Consider the following 17,489-nt stretch of genomic DNA (forward strand, 5'->3'; position numbering starts at 1 on the left):
AGCGAAGTTGCCTCTAGACTGGGAATGCGCCCTGGGCGCTTTTCTCTTCGGCACCCCGCAAGCGAGCATCCGCGGCATCCCCTTCTTCACGCTGAATTGGAACAATTCCACCCCGCTGGTTAAAAACCCGCACCCATCCTACCTGAATTACTTACCCATTGGCTGGTATTTGCGCCCCTCGAGCGTCTTTAATTTGAGGGCACCTCCTCATTCGTTACATGAACAGCTCCCGCTACCAATAGGGTCTGCGCTCGCCGTTCCCGCTACTCTTTCGAGACCAAATTCGGCCTCACACACATATCGCCCGCAGCAGTTGCGGTGGTTCCCCTGCTTCCTACATGCCCAAGCGCCGCTTTTCTTCCCGACACGCTCCGTTCTGAAACATGTTTGAGCCCGCCGCGGCTGTTGGGTTCTACCAACCGCATCCTATTCGATGCCCTGTACCCCTTCCATTTTCCTCCTGTTGCGATTCGGCAAAGTTCGAGGGAGGGAACGCATCATATTCCGTGCTTGGCGCAAGGCGTGGGTCAGCAAGCCATCAATCGAAAATTTGATGTGCGGCTCCAGCCCATCCTCAGCCCCCGGTCTGGTGGATGACGTTTTTCGTGTCGGAGGAGAGGCCCCTCAGGCTACACTCACCGGAGGGTGCATTTTTACGAAAATTGTATTTGGAACCGCCTCGTCCCCATGCTATGGTTAAGTTGGTGGTGAGCTTTCAGCCGTGAAACTGAATGCTCCACGGCGTCGTTGCACCGTAGCGGAGCCTCTGGCTTTTGTGCAGGGGTAGGCATCCCGTACCGGACGGGAGAAGCTGGCCATTACTAAATCTCCATCGGGTGCGGGGAAAAGCGGAACGGCAAACGTACTACGTTTGTCGTGTGGGTGGGGTGAGGAAACTGTACTCCAGTTTCGGACAGAAGGAATTTGCAAGCATGAAGTGACGCTCCCCAACGGTAGATGGGCTTAGTTGATGGAAACGTGTCCCTTCCGCACTGGACTCCATACGCCCTCGCCCTCGCTAGCCGGCGCACGAAAGTCCATTCCATTGACAACTTGGTATGTGGAAAACCGCACTTCGGGGGAGGGGCGCAGTGGGAGGTACCCCTTCCGCTGCCCAATGGCGCCGAAGATGGGGAGGGACTTTCTGTTTGAGTTCCCCACCTACAGGAAGCAGTTGCGGCGGATGGCCAACAAGGGCCGCTTTCAAGTGCAGGAAGAAAAATAATTCCCCCCGTCACACTCCGGAGGTGATGGCATTGGTGACCGACCTTGTTCCACTCGGTGGTGGACGCTCTGCCGCCCTCGAGAAGAAAATATTAGAGTGCGTGCATGCGATTCGCTTTCGGTAAGCACAAGCGGCAACGGAACTGGATCACAAGGTCGAATAAGTTTGGTACCCCCGAAGGCGGTTGCAACCTCAGAGTAGTTCCTTTTCGCTTCACTTTCTCCTTTTCCGTCGTTTGAGGGAAGGCGAACTTCCGCGACGGTTGGCGAGCAGAGTGGGGTCTACACTCATTCCCATAGTGCTTCCCCGACGCGCTGACAACGATCTACGGTGACACGGTGCTGCGCTTGCCAACAAACTAGGGTAAAGGAACTGTGCTTGAAAAATGATTGGCAACTAAAGGCTATTTTCCTAGAGGCCTCTTGCCGGAACTTGCGGGTGCGAAGTGGTGTGCAGTTGGCGGGATGAGCCCCCGGAAAAGGCGCACACTTCCAAGCATGTCGTCCTTTTAGGCGCCGGCCTTGCGACCACACCCTCAAACGTTGCTCCGCGTTGTGCTTGTGCGCGTTTCGGTGACCTTGGTGGTCGTGATCTAAACAAAAGTGTACAATAAGAGTAAATTCTGGCGTATGTTGAGTGTGCCGCTTCCAGCGCCTTTTTCATGCACTCTGGTGACGTTTTCCACCGCATCGGGAGTGGGATGCGCAATGAAGGTGGCAACGGTGGAAAGCGCTGCGAAGAGGATTGGGGTAGAGGAAGTGCCAGAGGGATACGACGAAGGAATAAGAAAATGAGGCTCTGCTTAGTTCAAGAAACGGACCCGACATGGGATGAAAAGTGTACAAGTGGTGGCGGGATAAAGGAACACGGGAACGCCGAAGATGACGGGCTGCACAGGGAAGGGAGGAGCAGATGGTGGGGAAACCGCATGAACTTACCACCCTTCAATTTTCACAGCCACGTGGCGGGCTCCGGTGGGGTTGGGAGGGGCAAGGGGGATGGGGAATAAATATCGCAGAATTACCGCACCCCTCGTCCTGGATGAATCCGGTTCCTTGGCCACGTTGGAACGTTGAACCGAATAGACCGTGTAAACTGCGCGCCATCAGGCGGCTCGAGGCTACAGCACTTTCAAACACAGCGAAAGTGGCGATCCCGAAGCAGACAAGGGATTTGTTCTGCAAGGAATAAAAGGAATTCCACACCTCGTTACACAAAGTGGCGTCTCCACCTTCCACACCCGGGGAAAGTAACTTTGGGGCGCCGGAGCATCACTGCTTTTGCGCTGCCTCAGTTCCACCCGCTTTCTCACAACGTCTCCGTGGTAAACATATTTCGTAACCCGCTATCCCTGCTGATGCTCACAGCTGCATCGGCCTCCAAAGGATGGAGGTTGGAATGGGCTGTTGTAAACTCTCCTCCGCCTGTAGGGTCCCAAATTCGGAAAGATTGAAGTCTCAGTGGTCTGACCCAACGTAATATCTGCATATGCCCCCCTTCGGTGATTTAGCGGCACATTGGGTAGGAGAGACTGATTGGACGACTACAAGCTCCAGCCAACGAATTCGATTGGATTTGGTGGCCGTAAGGGCTCTAATTGCCTGGAACAATTGCTTTAGAGAGCTTTTTGGGAAAATGCCTCCCTAACCCCAACGACATCAAACTACGCACGGGGAGGGGGAAACTATTTACGGCGAAAGCGGGCTCGAGAGTCACTGGCTTTGCGAATAGCAGTTCACACCTGCCCTGCGGATGTGCATGATTTGGTGGGAAAGGTGGAAAGTTGGAAATGCTGCCACTATGCGGTTCGAGGGTCAGGAGGATCCGCTGTCATATGATCAAGTGATGTGTCTGAGAAGGAGGGAGAAGGGGAAGGGGATGCCAGAAAGGCCGATTCGCCGCGGCCCACGCGCTGCAACATGAGAACTCTTTGCTCAAACAGCGTGGGACCCGCAGTGAGAAAGTATGGTGGGAGGGTGGGCTTTGGTTTTTCCAACTTCCTGCGAAGAGATCGACCGTTACAACTTTGTGTCAATCCATCTGGTGCCGACCTACTCTTATTAACATTTCCGCCGTTTCGGTTTGTCCTCACTACTTCTGATGAGAGAACAACCGCAAAGGGCATTGACTACGCTCCAAATGAAAGATAATTAAAAAAGAGAGCACAGGGAGAATGAAATGCAGCGACGGGCACTGTGCGGAACAACCGCCACTGCCGCATTCGTACCAATATATGCGTAATTTGAGCAATGCTACTCCAGTGGAAGGATGAAGGGAGGGGAGAAGGTTTGTTCCCCACCACCTCCACCGGTCCGTTACTCAAACACAACGTCCCGAGGACAGCTATGTTTGAAAGTAAGAAAATGTCGATAAATGGGGTTAGATGGATCTTAACAACACATAAAGAAATAAATTACGGGGGAATAGGAACTGGAGCATTAGTCCCAGCCAAATACCCCCATATCGTCACCCATTTCCTTCATCCCCCGCAGTACTTCTCATACCCGAGGTGGAATGAGTGACTCGGAGGGGCCGAGATACTTCACCCCACACCCGACAGGGGACTGCAGTAACATCTCAAACGGCTTCTTCGGGTGGTCAATCAGCTTCTTATATTCGTCGGGAAGCGATACAACCTTGACTTTCTCAAGTAACTCGCGGTCTCCGAAGAAAAACTTCTCGAATGGTGTTGGGAAGTGCTCCATGAGCATAGCCACGGCTTCAGGAAGGTCCTCCTTAAGAACAAACAAGAAACAGTTCGCCCCGGCATCGAAGGTGTAAGCCAGTGCTGTGCGGCCCTTCTTCGCATTGTAGGCTTTCACGAGGCGGATCATCGCGTAGCTGTCCTCCGTCGCATACGTAATCTTCGGTTCGGTGGTCGCGCATATCTCCTGCAGGTCGTCCGATTCAAGCATTGCAATCTCTGCAAAGGTTGCGAAATCCCTCGCCTTTATAGCTCTCGAGGCAATTTTCATGCGCTCCGGTACAGTTTCTGAGATGCGCTTCTTCATCAAAGGCGACGTTTTGAGGGACTGCTGCATGCCCTTGGTGCTGGAGACATCCTTCTGTGCCCCTTTAAGGACAGCGCACATCACCTGTATCTCGGGCCAATGCGTTTCGTCAACAAATTGTGTGGCCACACAGTCGCTACCATCAGGTTTCTCCCCCTTGTTCCATATAACGAAACCCCCAAAGGCACTGCGGCAGGCGCTGCCAGATCCAAGGCGAGCAAGCATTGAGACGTTAGTGGTGGACTTGAAAGCACGGATGAGCGCCGCCGACATGGCGCAGTAGCCGCTAGCGGAAGAGGCCATCCCAGCGGCAGTTGGGAAGTTGTTCTCCGATACGATGTTCACCTTTTTGTTTTTCAGGTCTTCGGGGCATGTGCTCCTGAGATGAAGGAGCATCGACTGGACCCGTGGAGTCTTTCCCACATCAACCTCGGTGCCGTTCAGTCGCAACGTGTCTGTCTCGATGTCGTCCCTGAGTTCCACGGAGGTTTTGCTACGAAACGGGCTTGCGGAGAGCGTGATGCTAAAAGAGTCATTTGTGGGGAGTATCAGCGTCTCTCCACCCTCACGCTTACCCCAGTACTTGATAAAAGCGATGTTGATGGGTGCCTCGACGGTGGCACACTGGTCGGACATGGCGCCGCTTTGCCACGCAGCAATTAATCCTTCCCTCGCTTTACCTACGCTGAGGTCAGTAAGAAAGGGGAAGTAAGTACTGAGGAGAAAAAGTGATTGAGAAAACAATTTAAAAGCTACAAGCTCCGTTCACATTACGATTTCCCCCCTCTTTTTGCGGATAGGAAACGCCACGCCTGGGTCGAATCTGCGACCCGCAATGCTAGGCCACACTCCGGCAGGAACGCAAGATGGTGGCCACCCTGTTATGTGCGGCGAAGGAGGCTTGTGGTACACTTGGCGGGGTCAGCGGAGCCACCGAGGCCTCAGCCTCCCAACCAAATCCTACAAGAGCCGCTAACGCATCTTCGGCATCGGCGTGCTTCTCCGTGCTTTTTGACACCATGCGCCGACCTGTCAGCAGGGCCAACGCAAAGTCGGCATCGTCAGGATGGAACAACTCCACGACTGTAGCGAATGAGCCACCGTTGGAAGCAAAACTGAAAGCGTAATCCGCAACGGGACCAACGTGTCTGGTGAGTTTCGATAGCAGCCCCGCGGGGTCGCAAGTGGACAGCGGCACCGGCACCGCGTTTCGTATCCGTGCGCTCGCTAGTGGGGTATTGCCCTGCACAAAGCCTTCACTAGATGGGCCGCTAACGTCGGTGGCTGCCGTTGTTTCACCACGAAGCAGTGCCGTCAACTCTCCATCCGTCTCACGAATGCCTTCCGTCGTCCTCTCCAACGATTCTTGCGCGCGGCAGTACGACTCCTGGAGCTCCAACAGTCTTTGCAGCAACTCCCCGCCCTCAGCCGCCTGCTCGCTAGTTTCCAACATTTCCGGAATGGCACGTACAAGCAGCTCATCCATTTGCAAGTCGCGGGGCATCAGGTGGTTCTTTGGGAGATTTGGATTCATTTCCAACTTAGTTTTCTCCTCTTGTACGCCCCCCGCGGCGCCCTCTAGAGTAGCCACTGCAGCCGTTTGTTTCTTGAACACGTTGGAGTGTATTTCGATGGCATGATTCTTCAGCCGTTCGCCATCAAGGTGGTCTACCGCCAGCCGCGCCGCTGAACTCTGGTGGAAACGAACCCAGTAAAATGACCGTTGCCGGGAAGCATCGTATCGCATTTTCAACTCATCAATGTCCCCAATAATACGCAACCATTCGTGCACATCTTCAGCGAGTACCGCCGAGAGGTCATCAACAAAGACGTGCACAACCCTTGCGTCACCTCGATCGGCCATTGCTTTCAGGAACAGGGAAGGAGAGGGATTGTCGCGCACACGGGCAGGGAGAGGGGCAACAGTTGGTTCACAGAAAGACGTACAGAACAACGGAGGCCCGCAGTACGTGCTCAAACTGGCATAGGGACCATACGTTTAAGAACACCAAATTGAAATAAAGGAAACAAAAAATAAAATAAAATAAAGGTGATCGTTATGTACCCGATAAAATGATGTGCTTTATACTATTGCGGAGGATTGGGGGAATGATAAACTTGCCGCTGAGCTACTAAATTTCATGCGTTTTGTGCCAGTTACTCTTACGACAAACGATGGCGATTTCGCCGCAGATGCAGTTAAGAAACGATAGTCCTATTTATTTATTGTTAGAAGTGAAAGTATCTCGAAGTATCCCTTCTAGAGAGGAAAGCTACAAAGTGTCTTTGCTTCTTTCCGCGGGTGTTTGGTCTCCCACCAACCTTCTATCTTCGCTTGCGACTCGGGAGTGAGGTGTACTCGCCTCACGTGACAGTATGTAGTAGACGGCAAGCCAGCACGGAATTGCAAGACCAAGGAATGCGAATATCACAAGAAGAGCATTACGTAGCTGATACTTGCTGACGCAGTGTCCATCCGTGCTATTACCCGTTTTGTTTATCCACTTGCATAAATTGTCAATGTCGTTTCCGCACTGGGTGTTATTACCATGCGCCGGACATCCTCTCGAGAAGGCATTGTCAGAGAGATAACCAGCAAGTGTTGGTGACGGGAAATCGCCTAGCAAGTGAATAAGAAGAACGGAGTAACTCACGGCATATGCCCTTTGATCCCATGGGACCACTGTTAGTATTGCTGAGTTAATGGGTGCTGTGACTGCAAAGAGAGTAAACACCGAAACCACCAGAAGCGATGTAAACAGCCAAGTAACTTCCATGAACAATGCAGCAAGTCCTGCGGGGACGCTGACGGCAATCATGACGACGCAAAAAAGCTGACACTTCATAGTGCCTGAAGAGCCAAGGCTCCCTCCAAGTTTGTCCACTACAACGCCTCCGACGATGGATCCAATGATACCGGTAAGTGCTGTGGTACCGCCCATGATCATTGATGCCGTCATGTTGGTAAGCTCCATCGGCCCATCAACTAGAAAAGGTATTGACCATACCGAGAGGCCGCCGATTACGAAGCAGTACATTGCGTAACCGAAGACAACAAGGAGATACCGTGCGTTCGTGAAAATGTGAAAAGTGGCCTTATGTATCGGGAGGTATTCGTTGTCGCGTTTCTGGCGCATGTTGTATCGTTTGGGGAGGAATACGATAAGTAGCAAAATCGGAATGGCGGCGATCGCAAGGGAGAGAAAGGTTACACGCCAGCCCTCCAGACCCCCTACGGAACCATACGCACCCATCACACCACCGGCAGCCATACCAACCGCTGTCCCGACGGGGATCATAGAGTAGAACGTGCCTATCCACGATGTCCGTGACTCGGGTGGTGCAATGGCATCAATCACCGTCACTGTGAAACCAACAAAGGCGGCCTCTCCCACCCCATCAAAGATTCTGCAGGCGAGAAGGAACTCATACGAGCGTGCCAGGCCGGTTCCAACTAAAGCAGCAGCCCATGCAATGATGCCTACGGCGATGATCCACTTGGATTGTACGACACCTCCGAGCCCAGCGAACAGGGGACAGGCGACCATGAAGCCAATCATGAAGCCTGAGAAAAGCAAGCCGGCCTTCGTATCCGTCAGAACATTCGATGACCCCGCGATGGTCGGATCACCCTTAATGACGACTAAACAACCGGCAATGGCTCCGCGGTCGTAATACGTGACGAAGTTGAGAAGCGTGAAGATGGAAAGAACAATGCGAGGTGTCATGAGCCGCCCCCACCGTGATACAGGTTCCTCGGCAGTAGGATCAACCTCCTCAGGTGTAGTTTGCACTTCTTCATGTTCGTTCGTTTCGTGGGGATCGTTCCTTTGCGTTTTATCTTCGGAAGCCATCATTCACTACTGTAGTCGAAAAAAGAGGCGGGGTATGGGAAGCTTTGTCCGCTGCTTAGCGGTAAGCGTAGCAATGGATTGAAACAAATGAGAGGGCGAGGTGGGTGTTGTGTGAAAGGCGTGGCGCTTTGTTTTCACTTTCTGTTAATAAGCGGTTTGCACAAATGAATCTAAGTGTATTGTTGATCAACAACTAAAGGAAATAAATAAGTCACGAACGAATAACATCAAGGGAAGCTCCCATGAACTTGAAAGAATTATCTGTCAGTTGGGCAGGTCAGCAGCCTGTGATCCCTCTCAGCGCATGTAGGGCAGAGACAACACGGTGTGTTGGAGGGAGAATGTCAACCAGAGCCCAGGCAGCACGCGCCCACTCACCCTGCTTTTCTGTATTGTTGATGTGAAGATAGAAAACGGAATTGTTCCACGCCTCGACCGTAAAATATTCCAAAAGGAGTAGGGCGAAAGCGGAGGAGTTATTGGCGGTTACGCCCCTTTCCCCAACCGCACCGTAGCGCCCAAGAAAGGTGCCGACGGTAATACCCATCACGGGAAGAGAAAGGAAACTCATGAGGTGCTGCACTACGCACATTTGCTCTTTTCTGTCGGATCCCAAAGTGAAGGCTCTGTACAGGCAAGAGAGGTTCTTTGTAAGGGTTTCAGCAACCGCTTCCTCTTCACCCGCTTGCGTGAGCATTGAGAGGAGATAATTACGTTACCCTTAATGAAGAAGTTCCTTGCATCATTGTCTTCCGTAGTGTGCAAGTGTGGCAGAGCCATATGTATGATCATTTCCGTGTCGCTGAAGTTTGCACCTTCTGCTTGACAAGTCGTGAAGCAGCATGGCAGACCCAAATGTTGGGAGCGCCGCACTGCTGACGTTGGCGGCGGGTTAGGAACGTAACGAATACTGCCAACGTTGCGTATTTGTAGCTAACGTCCCTGAATCCGACATATAGACCTGCTGGTGGCGTTGCAGCGTAATAATACCGTTATTATGATCACTGCAGCGGCACAATGAAGCCATGTGAGCTGCGGCAAATAATTGGTGGCGAAGCAAGTTAACTAACGGCTCTATGTGTGAGTGGTCGTGCTCACGGCAAAATCTGAACCCCCCTTGAACACAGAAGGGGAAGTCGTTTCTGATAAATGACAAGACCGAGGGGGAGGGCGAAGCCGCAAAGGAGTCCCGCTCACCGTTGTTGTGGGTTGCAAACGATGATATATTGCACGAATGCTCCAAGAGCGGAATGGCGTCACAAAAACCTACCTCTGATCGCAGATGCCCATTCCCTCCAACCAAGAAAAAAAAAGAGCAGAAGAGACGATTTCACCGACATGCAAAAAGAAAACAACATCACGTTAACATCATCTTTCCCTCACAAACCAGCTTGCTCACCCATTCCCGCTGCATAAAACTAGAGTATTTCCTACCTTTGTTTCACAAGCACACCCAAGTTTGTTCTTCTAGCTCACACCACTGGTCAGTGCTCCCTCGCCATATGATACGCGAGAAGTTTGCATACTACACACGTGGGTATAATTTCCTCTCCGCCTTCTTGCCCAGCAAAGTACACAACCGACAAAGAAAATGAGGGAAAACTATAAGGCAAACACGAGAAGTTAAGTGCTTTGGGGGGGGGGCTGTGAGCTCGAAGTGGGGGTCAGAGGTAATAGTGGGGAAAAGCAGACAACTTTAGGGATACCACTCTTTACGAGAGCAGCAGGTTTAACTTGTGGTTCGCTCGTCCAGCTGTGCGGGAAAACCACGACAAGAGGGTTGAAATGTTTTACGACACTGCGCTTTCACGATGACCCTTCTTGGCGTCACTGGAACCTGTGAGGCCGGAAGATTCCTTGCGCGCCTTGACTAACAAACTTTTTGATTCCTGCAATATCCCTTTGAACGACTCCGAAGTGTCCCTGATGACTCTGTCGAGCTCAGACCTCATCGCTGTCTTTTTTGCCAGGCTTTCATTCAGGGATACCAAACGCTCATTCAACGCGTTTACCTCGGTGAGTGTGCGGGCCCGCTCCTCTTCCTCCCGCCGAATGTTTCGGTCAAGTGCCGCACGGCGCTCTTTGAGTTCTTCAATGACAGCCACTAACTCATTGCTGGTTGCCTGTGCTTCAGAGCCGAACGAGGCCATTCTTCTATTCACCGCTACCACAAAGTTAGGCGTAAAAATGAAGCGACGTAACCAAAAACGTTGTAGGAAGAAGTGAGTGAAGTGACGAACACAAATTAAAATGACACCATAGATCTGTGGGCATATATTATACAGCACACCGCCCCCACCACATTTCCCTTTTGTAGTTTTTTTTGACAGAAATAAACTGGTCAGATGCACCCACCACCGGGAACAAAAGGTCCCCATGCCTATGACAGGCCGCGCTTTATTTTAAATAATTGCTTGTTTTGTGGAATTAGTCGGATGGACTCAGGAAGCCAACCTATAGGCGAGTGCAGGTGCTGCACAACACAATAGTACACGACAAGCGCTTTCTCGAAAGTGGAGTAATAAAGGGTGCAGTCAAAAAAAAAAAAGATAATAATGAGATAACCGTCAACACAGTCCCCTTCCCATTTCCGCAAACATGGCGACGAAGAACAGTGAAATAGGTTGCCTACTCTACGGTTTCTGCTCACAAAACCGTTCCACATAACGCCAGTTTCCTGTGCGTCAAAACGCAAGTGCGATGACACCGACCAATAAATCAAACACAATCGTGGCCCACCGCCGCGCAGGTACATCCATTCCCATGCGCAGGAAAAAAGAAAAAGAGCACACCTCACACACGCAAAGTCACTTACTTGCATCAACGCGCACACTAAAGTCTACGGCAAGAAGCACAGGTACTCGGATCCATCATGATGGGTTCAGGTGAAATGAAGGAGGGTGGGGGAGGAAAAGGAAAGACAGAGAGGAGAGGAAGGTAAAATGTCACAACAATAGTTCACCCTCTCCAGCAGCTCAGTCCAATATCCCGCGCTTCTCCTCCAAACCGATCCCATGTGAGACACCGCCTCTACTTTTTCCGTGTGTTGGCAGTCTGTGAGGCCGCCGCGGCTTCGGCCTGTTTTTTCAACGCGTGCTGTATTTTTATTAGTGCAGATACCCGGCGCAAGAGCTCCATTTTGTTGGGGATATCTTCCACGGTCACGCCCCGTGTTTGCGTGTCGAAATCACTCTTCGGAATGTAGTGCTCACCTTTAGGCCGCTTAATCGCCACCTTCACACATCCTTTTGGGGGCATAATGTACTTGATTGAGCCCTGGGATCGCGGAAACGAAGCGGAGGGTTCAACGAAGATATCTGTGTAACCCAATTCTTTTAACGCTTCGACAACTTCGTTAGTTGTGGGATCATCTACAGCTTGCGTACGAGTAAGGCGCCGACCATCGTGGGGTGTCAACTCCGCGTCAAGGTACTGTGGGTATATGGTCTGATACGCCCGCTTATCGTACGACGGTTGAGACGGTTTCATTTCTTCAGTGAAAGTGTTATATGTGTAAGTTTATTTCAAATTTATCATCGGAGTTTGCAAACAAGGTATCAAACAAAAAGGTGAGGGAAGTTGGGGGGAGGGAGGGGGAAGAGAAGAGAAGAGACATGTAACTTGCCGTACCGTAAGGTGACATCAAGGGGAGGAAGGAGCAATTATGACTCTAAACTCCGTGTTCGCGTATATATCTTAATGAGCACAGCTACTGGCTCACAGGTGAATTACGTACGGAACGGAAACAGAATAAAGGGAAATGGGAAACGTGTTAGGGTTATTCCCCAATGGTCCCACAGCACGGAGTACTCCGCGACAAAACTACAGCAAGACCACAAATCAAATGACTACTCCACCCTTCAACGTGGAAAAGAAGTCCAAATCAAGTGCGCAACCCCTTTCCGTTGTCTTAGCGCTATCAACGATACACCACCAACAAAATTCACCCGTCATGGCACTCACCCGCTGAAAAAAATTTCAGTGCTTGCTCGTATTGAAAACATTAAGAGATTCACCACTTTCCACCATCACTACACTTTCCTTCCCTTGTAGCCTAATAACATTAACAGCTCCCCTTTTCGGTAGTACAGCTTAGAAACATCACCAAGGATTGCCAGAAGATATGAAGAAAAGCGCTGTTTTATCCATTTTAGTAACATGAGATGATAGCAGAACAAAAAAATTAGATAATACAACCACACAGAGACGTGCAAAAAGAAGATATATATATATATATATATATATATATCAAATAAACAGTCAAATAGGGATATTATTGCTTTAAATTTAAATAGCAAGAACCAAAAGAAAAATCAAAAAGGGGGCGAAGAAAGGGAGATTTCTCAGCAATACTCACCTCTCCCTTCCTATATTCCACTTATTTGGCACAGGATGCTCTTTTTTTAACGGCATCGCGCCACCTCAGTTTGCATATCCCTAACTTTCCACGCTTTCTGCGACACTTGTCCCATCGTCACATATGAATCTGAGGGGATGGCGCACGTAGTTTTTGGACATCAGTTTGTTCACCCTTATACCCTTCACTTACATGCTATATAGCTTCAATGCATCCCCCCCGGTTTATCATCTTACATACAAATATATTCCCCATTCTTAAAGTTTATCCCTCCCAGATCAATAATATCCCCTAATATTAATTCTTCCTCCATTTTACTCTTTTCCTCCCGAATAAAATAAATTGCTGCAGTGACCAGCATATCGCATTTTTTTTTTCATTAACCCCTCATTACATTGCTCACCCACACACCAATGCTTAAGGAAGATAGATGAGGCGAGTTTGGTTCGGGTACCCCTTCACAGAGTGGTCGGCATGCACGACAACCACCACGTCTCCAGTGCTGGCATATTTCTCCTTCTTCGCAAAATCCAAACCGAGTTTCACGCGCTTTTCCTTATCCTTGTCCTCACCACTCTTTGCGGCGTCGTAGAAAACACTCACGACGGAGCGCGTCACGTTGAGTTGACGGCACGTTTGCAGACGTGTGGTGACACAAATGATGGGGCAGTTCGGGCGGTACTTGCTGATGAGGCGAGCACTTCGGCCCGTGTTGCTTAGCACGAGCATTGCCTTGGCTTGTACCTCAAATGCAGAGGCGACGGCGCTGCTGCAAACGGCCTCTTCGGGGCACATGGGGATTTTCTGCAGGTTCTTAATGCTGTTGAACATAACAGTATCGTGCGTTGCGCTCTGCGCCTCGACACAGATGCGAGCCATGTACTGTACCACTTCGTTGGGGTACTTCCCTTTGGCCGTTTCACCGGAAAGCATGACACAGTCGGCTCCGTTGAGAACAGCATTGGCAACATCGGATACTTCGGCACGTGTGGGGCGGGGGTTTGACGTCATGCTCTCGAGCATTTGCGTGGCACAGATGACAGGTTTGCCCACCACGTTGCACTTGCTGATGATGCACATCTGCGCCACACACACCTTCTCGGCGGGGATCTCGACGCCAAGATCACCACGAGCAACCATAATGCCATTGCTCGCTTCAATGATGGAGTCAATGTTCTGCACACCCTGGTGGTTTTCAATCTTGGAAATGATAAGGATGTCTTTTCCCTTCTCACCGAGGGCGGCGCGCACCTCACGAACCTGCTCAGCCGTGCGGATGAACGAGGCAAAAATCATATCAACACCTTGTGCCACACCGAACTCCAAGTCCTTGCGGTCCTTCTCGGAAACGGCGGGCAGATCCACCTCACAACCTGGGAGGTTGATACCCCTGCGGTCGGTCAGGCGGTGGTGATTGTTCACGTGGCACTTCAGCGTCCGATCGTCTTCCTTGCTCACCACGCGGAGAGTCATCACACCGTCGTCAACATAAATGGAACCGCCCACGGGCACTGCCTTCGTCAGTTGTGGGTAGTCGATATAGAACTTTTCCTTTGTGCCAACCTTCTCATAGGCGGGATCGGTAGTGACACACACGATGTCACCAGGGGCGAAGCTCACCTCACCATCCTTGAAGAGGCCTGTACGGATTTCAGGACCTTTCGTGTCCAGCGCAATACCAATATGAAGGCCAAGTTCAGCAGCAGCTGCGCGAACGTTGTTTATCGTCGTCTGGTGGTATTCATGGGATCCATGGGAGAAGTTCATACGGGCAACAGACATACCACTCTTCATTAGGTTTTTCAGGGCTTCAACGCTCTGTGTGCTGGGTCCGATGGTGCACACAATGCGGTTGGCACGGTGTTTGGCCACCGGCTCAAAAATGGAGAGCCCAATGTTGTGCTCTAGCTGCGACATGGACTCTTCGGAATAAATCTGTTTTGTCTGAATTGTTCCTTTATTAGGTGATAATTAGTATACCACAATTTGTTCTTTTTTTCCTTGGTTATTTGTGTTTAGATGCTTTATGCTGCTGTAGTTCTATATGAAGAAAAGGGTAGAAAGCAAACGAAAATGTAATTGTGGAAGTGGAGGGTACCAATCCTTTTCTTTACTTTTTTACGTTTAAAACCCTCAGTGTAACTTGTCGCTAGATCCATTCGTCGTTGATTGACTGTTGATGAGTTGGGAGTTAACCCATCAACAGTCACAAGCTCCACGGAAGGAAGGAGCAAGAAGGTGGAGGAGGAGATGTTTCACTTACTCAGCTACGTGTTGACAGCGAAAGGGAGTCCATTTCCTCCCTATCCCATACCTAAACTGACGCAGCGGTTTTGAGCAACAGGAAAACTGTTGTGCAGCAACAAAAAGGCACATTACAGAGGATGGGGAGCGAAGAGTGGGAGGTCGCTGAGCAATACTCACCTCTCCCTTCCTATATTCCACTTATTTGGCACAGGATGCTCTTTTTTTAACGGCATCGCGCCACCTCAGTTTGCATATCCCTAACTTTCCACGCTTTCTGCGACACTTGTCCCATCGTCACATATGAATCTGAGGGGATGGCGCACGTAGTTTTGGACATCAGTTTGTTCACCCTTATACCCTTCACTTACATGCTATATAGCTTCAATGCATCGTTTCCTTCCATCAATTCTACAACATGATTAACTAGAGAAATTATATATAGTAGCGAAGGTACACCACAAGGAGACAAAGGGCGTGCACAAGAGCAAAGTTAAAAAGAAGGCAAGCTCCTTTCCTGTTATTTTTTGTCGTGTTGGTATGGACCTGTAAATGGCCCTGCTTTAAGCACGGTGCAGGTGCCGCATGCTCACCCACGCTGCATTAGTGGCACCTTCTCACTAACCAGTTGATTGTTATACGCCCCAATAATATTCAACGTGATATTCTTTTTTCCTCCGCATTCTTCCCCGCCACTTACCCCCCCCCTTTACTCCGCTGCGCTTTCTGGCCCTAACCCTGCTGCTTTTTCCCTTTCCCTTCCCTTCCATTTCCTTTACTTTTTTGTCCTCTCTAGACTCTTTTCCATCTCCATACGAGTCACCTTCCGCCTTGACCGCGCGGACCGCGTGCGCGGTTTGTTGATAGAAAGGGGTAGTTAAAACGTGTACAGGACGAGAAAAGCATGGGACCAGCAACATCCCTACCTCACGACACAATTATTTACGCAAAATCCTCCCCCTCTCCCTCATTGGTTTCATCTTCTTTAGCGACTGCCTCTTCCTCACCTTCTTGCTCTTTCTTCTCCTCATCCTCCTCGTCATCGCTGGAGAGTTCTGGTTCGCCTGTTTTGATGTGACTGGAGTACTCCTTCAGTTTGGCACGGATATTTTCCATGATTCCACCAATGTCTTCCAGGAACCTCGGTGGCTGCTCGTCAACAAGCTTGAACAATTCCAACTTCTCTTCACTATGCTTGATGACTCGCGGTTTCGGCGCCGAATCCCTCTTTGCTTTATTGGCTTGTTGCTTCTGCTTCTTGCTGTCGCCTCCGTTCTGATGACTCATGCCATCGTTCAAGACCACGGCACCTTCTGGGGCAAACTCCGCTGGGTCAAAGTTTGCCGCTGCCTCCCTCCTGGCCCGCTCCTCATTCTCGCGTTGAACCATAATCTTTTGGTCCCTCAAATACTGTAGAAGGGTGTCGCATGCCGCGATTTCCACCTCGTATGGGTTCATGCGACGCAGCGCACGCTCACGCTTCTCCGCCAACTTGGGGGCATTCTTTCGTTCCAGGAACCTGCGGTGGCGTTCCTTGCGCACTTCCTCCATTTTGGCCATGTGCTTAGCGCGGGCTTCATCACACCACGACTTCCACACCTCCATTGCCTTCTGGAAGTCCTCAGAAAGTGCGTTCATTTCCTTGGTAATACTGGTGATCTTTGCGCTGATCTCATCACACTTTTTGAATACTTCCTGCCGATTCGCCCCAGTGCTCCTCATTTTGTCATCTTTCTCCATTTTGGTTGATCGTTGTCCCTTGTATTCTTCATTGAGACCCCGAATGCGCTCGTTAATTTCTTGGATCTCACGTTGCAACGTCGCCTCGCAGTGCTTTGCCTCCGCGATGGCCTCGGAAACAGGCTGCAGCTCCTGCAAGTACCGTTTAGCATCCTCAAGTTGGCCTATTTGTCGCATGATGCGCTTCTCGGCGGCGAGTCCACCGCCACTTGTCTCCATTTTTTTCGTCATGTACTCGATGGCCTCGTCGAACTCCTCCACGCTTTTAAAGCCGCCCAGGTCATCTGTCAGAGAGCGGAGTTTCTTCACGTACTCGTCGTGTTTCTTCCTTACTTCAATAATCTCCTCTGACTTTTTGGAGCGCATTTCTTGTTCAGCCTTCCGTTTGTCATCAAGCTCCTTGAGCCTCTGTCGGATCTCGTCGCGCTCCTTGTCAGGCTCACTTTTTGGTCCCAACGAAGCACGTAGCTCCTTGATTTGGGCGATAAGAGCCCCTTTCTCCTGCGAAAGTGCTTTCATCTTGGTTCGGTGCTCCATTACATCTGGTCTCGGAGGCGCCCCCGGAGCTGTCATCCACCGCGGTTGAGGACGCCTTTCCGTCGGCGCGGGCGCAGCTTCAGGTGCCGTCTCTGTCTTGCTCATTGCTGCTGATGCTTTTTGGCAGAACCTTTCCCCCTTGGTACACTAATCGTGCAAATTAATGAGGCAACTTCCTCAATCTAATTATATTATTCTTATTTTGTTCCTTTTTCCACTCTTACAACGTATTCCCTTATTGTTGTCAATTAATCGCCTCTCCAATGCAACTTTAGCCAACTCTCTGCCCCCTTTGAAATTCCTTGCTATTGTTGTCTAAACAGAGTTATTAGTTGACCAAGAGAAGAGGCACTCTGATTCGTGGGAGGTGAGCAAAAGCGCATACAGAGCAGAAAAAAAAAGGGAGACAATACCCCTAGAGGATGCCAAACACATGGCGCTATCGTCGGCGAGCTTTTGCGTTGCTGCGCCACGTATTGGCCCGCATAAATTCAAATGGTGGCAATAGGAGTTGTGCGAGT

The 17,489-nt window shown here is 50.5% G+C and overlaps 7 protein-coding genes across 7 annotated transcripts, besides 4 other annotated features; all 7 read right to left on the minus strand.

Moving 5' to 3' along the window:
• Positions 1–821: 821 nt before the first annotated feature.
• On the minus strand, positions 822–1,046 carry Tb10.61.2800 (hypothetical protein; the record flags this gene model as incomplete). Its single annotated transcript, XM_822796.1, has 1 exon — positions 822–1,046. The coding sequence occupies one exon, from the start codon at positions 1,044–1,046 to the stop codon at positions 822–824; it is 225 nt and encodes a 74-aa protein (XP_827889.1).
• Positions 1,047–3,723: 2,677 nt separating this feature from the next.
• Positions 3,724–4,872, minus strand: Tb10.61.2745 (hypothetical protein, conserved; the record flags this gene model as incomplete). The annotated part of the gene is made up of 1 exon (XM_822797.1): positions 3,724–4,872. One exon carries the CDS (start codon positions 4,870–4,872, stop codon positions 3,724–3,726), a length of 1,149 nt encoding a protein of 382 aa, XP_827890.1.
• Positions 4,873–6,246: 1,374 nt separating this feature from the next.
• Positions 6,247–6,285: a microsatellite.
• A 2,082-nt stretch (positions 6,286–8,367) lies between these two features.
• Positions 8,368–8,787, minus strand: Tb10.61.2740 (hypothetical protein, conserved; the record flags this gene model as incomplete). The annotated part of the gene is made up of 1 exon (XM_822798.1): positions 8,368–8,787. The coding sequence occupies one exon, from the start codon at positions 8,785–8,787 to the stop codon at positions 8,368–8,370; it is 420 nt and encodes a 139-aa protein (XP_827891.1).
• Positions 8,788–9,880: 1,093 nt separating this feature from the next.
• On the minus strand, positions 9,881–10,468 carry Tb10.61.2720 (hypothetical protein, conserved; the record flags this gene model as incomplete). Its single annotated transcript, XM_822799.1, has 1 exon — positions 9,881–10,468. One exon carries the CDS (start codon positions 10,466–10,468, stop codon positions 9,881–9,883), a length of 588 nt encoding a protein of 195 aa, XP_827892.1.
• Positions 10,469–11,120: 652 nt separating this feature from the next.
• Tb10.61.2700 (hypothetical protein, conserved) lies at positions 11,121–11,579 on the minus strand (the record flags this gene model as incomplete). The annotated part of the gene is made up of 1 exon (XM_822800.1): positions 11,121–11,579. One exon carries the CDS (start codon positions 11,577–11,579, stop codon positions 11,121–11,123), a length of 459 nt encoding a protein of 152 aa, XP_827893.1.
• A 732-nt stretch (positions 11,580–12,311) lies between these two features.
• Positions 12,312–12,339: a microsatellite.
• Positions 12,340–12,864: 525 nt separating this feature from the next.
• Tb10.61.2680 (pyruvate kinase 1) lies at positions 12,865–13,920 on the minus strand (the record flags this gene model as incomplete). The annotated part of the gene is made up of 1 exon (XM_822801.1): positions 12,865–13,920. The coding sequence occupies one exon, from the start codon at positions 13,918–13,920 to the stop codon at positions 12,865–12,867; it is 1,056 nt and encodes a 351-aa protein (XP_827894.1).
• Positions 13,921–15,439: 1,519 nt separating this feature from the next.
• Positions 15,440–15,484: a sequence feature (CT-rich).
• Positions 15,485–15,633: 149 nt separating this feature from the next.
• Tb10.61.2670 (hypothetical protein, conserved) lies at positions 15,634–17,073 on the minus strand (the record flags this gene model as incomplete). Its single annotated transcript, XM_822802.1, has 1 exon — positions 15,634–17,073. One exon carries the CDS (start codon positions 17,071–17,073, stop codon positions 15,634–15,636), a length of 1,440 nt encoding a protein of 479 aa, XP_827895.1.
• Positions 15,644–15,735: a sequence feature (CT-rich).
• Positions 17,074–17,489: the final 416 nt, after the last annotated feature.

This window comes from Trypanosoma brucei, chromosome 10 (assembly GCF_000002445.2).
Source record: "Trypanosoma brucei brucei TREU927 chromosome 10, whole genome shotgun sequence".
NCBI classification, from domain to species: domain Eukaryota; phylum Euglenozoa; class Kinetoplastea; order Trypanosomatida; family Trypanosomatidae; genus Trypanosoma; species Trypanosoma brucei.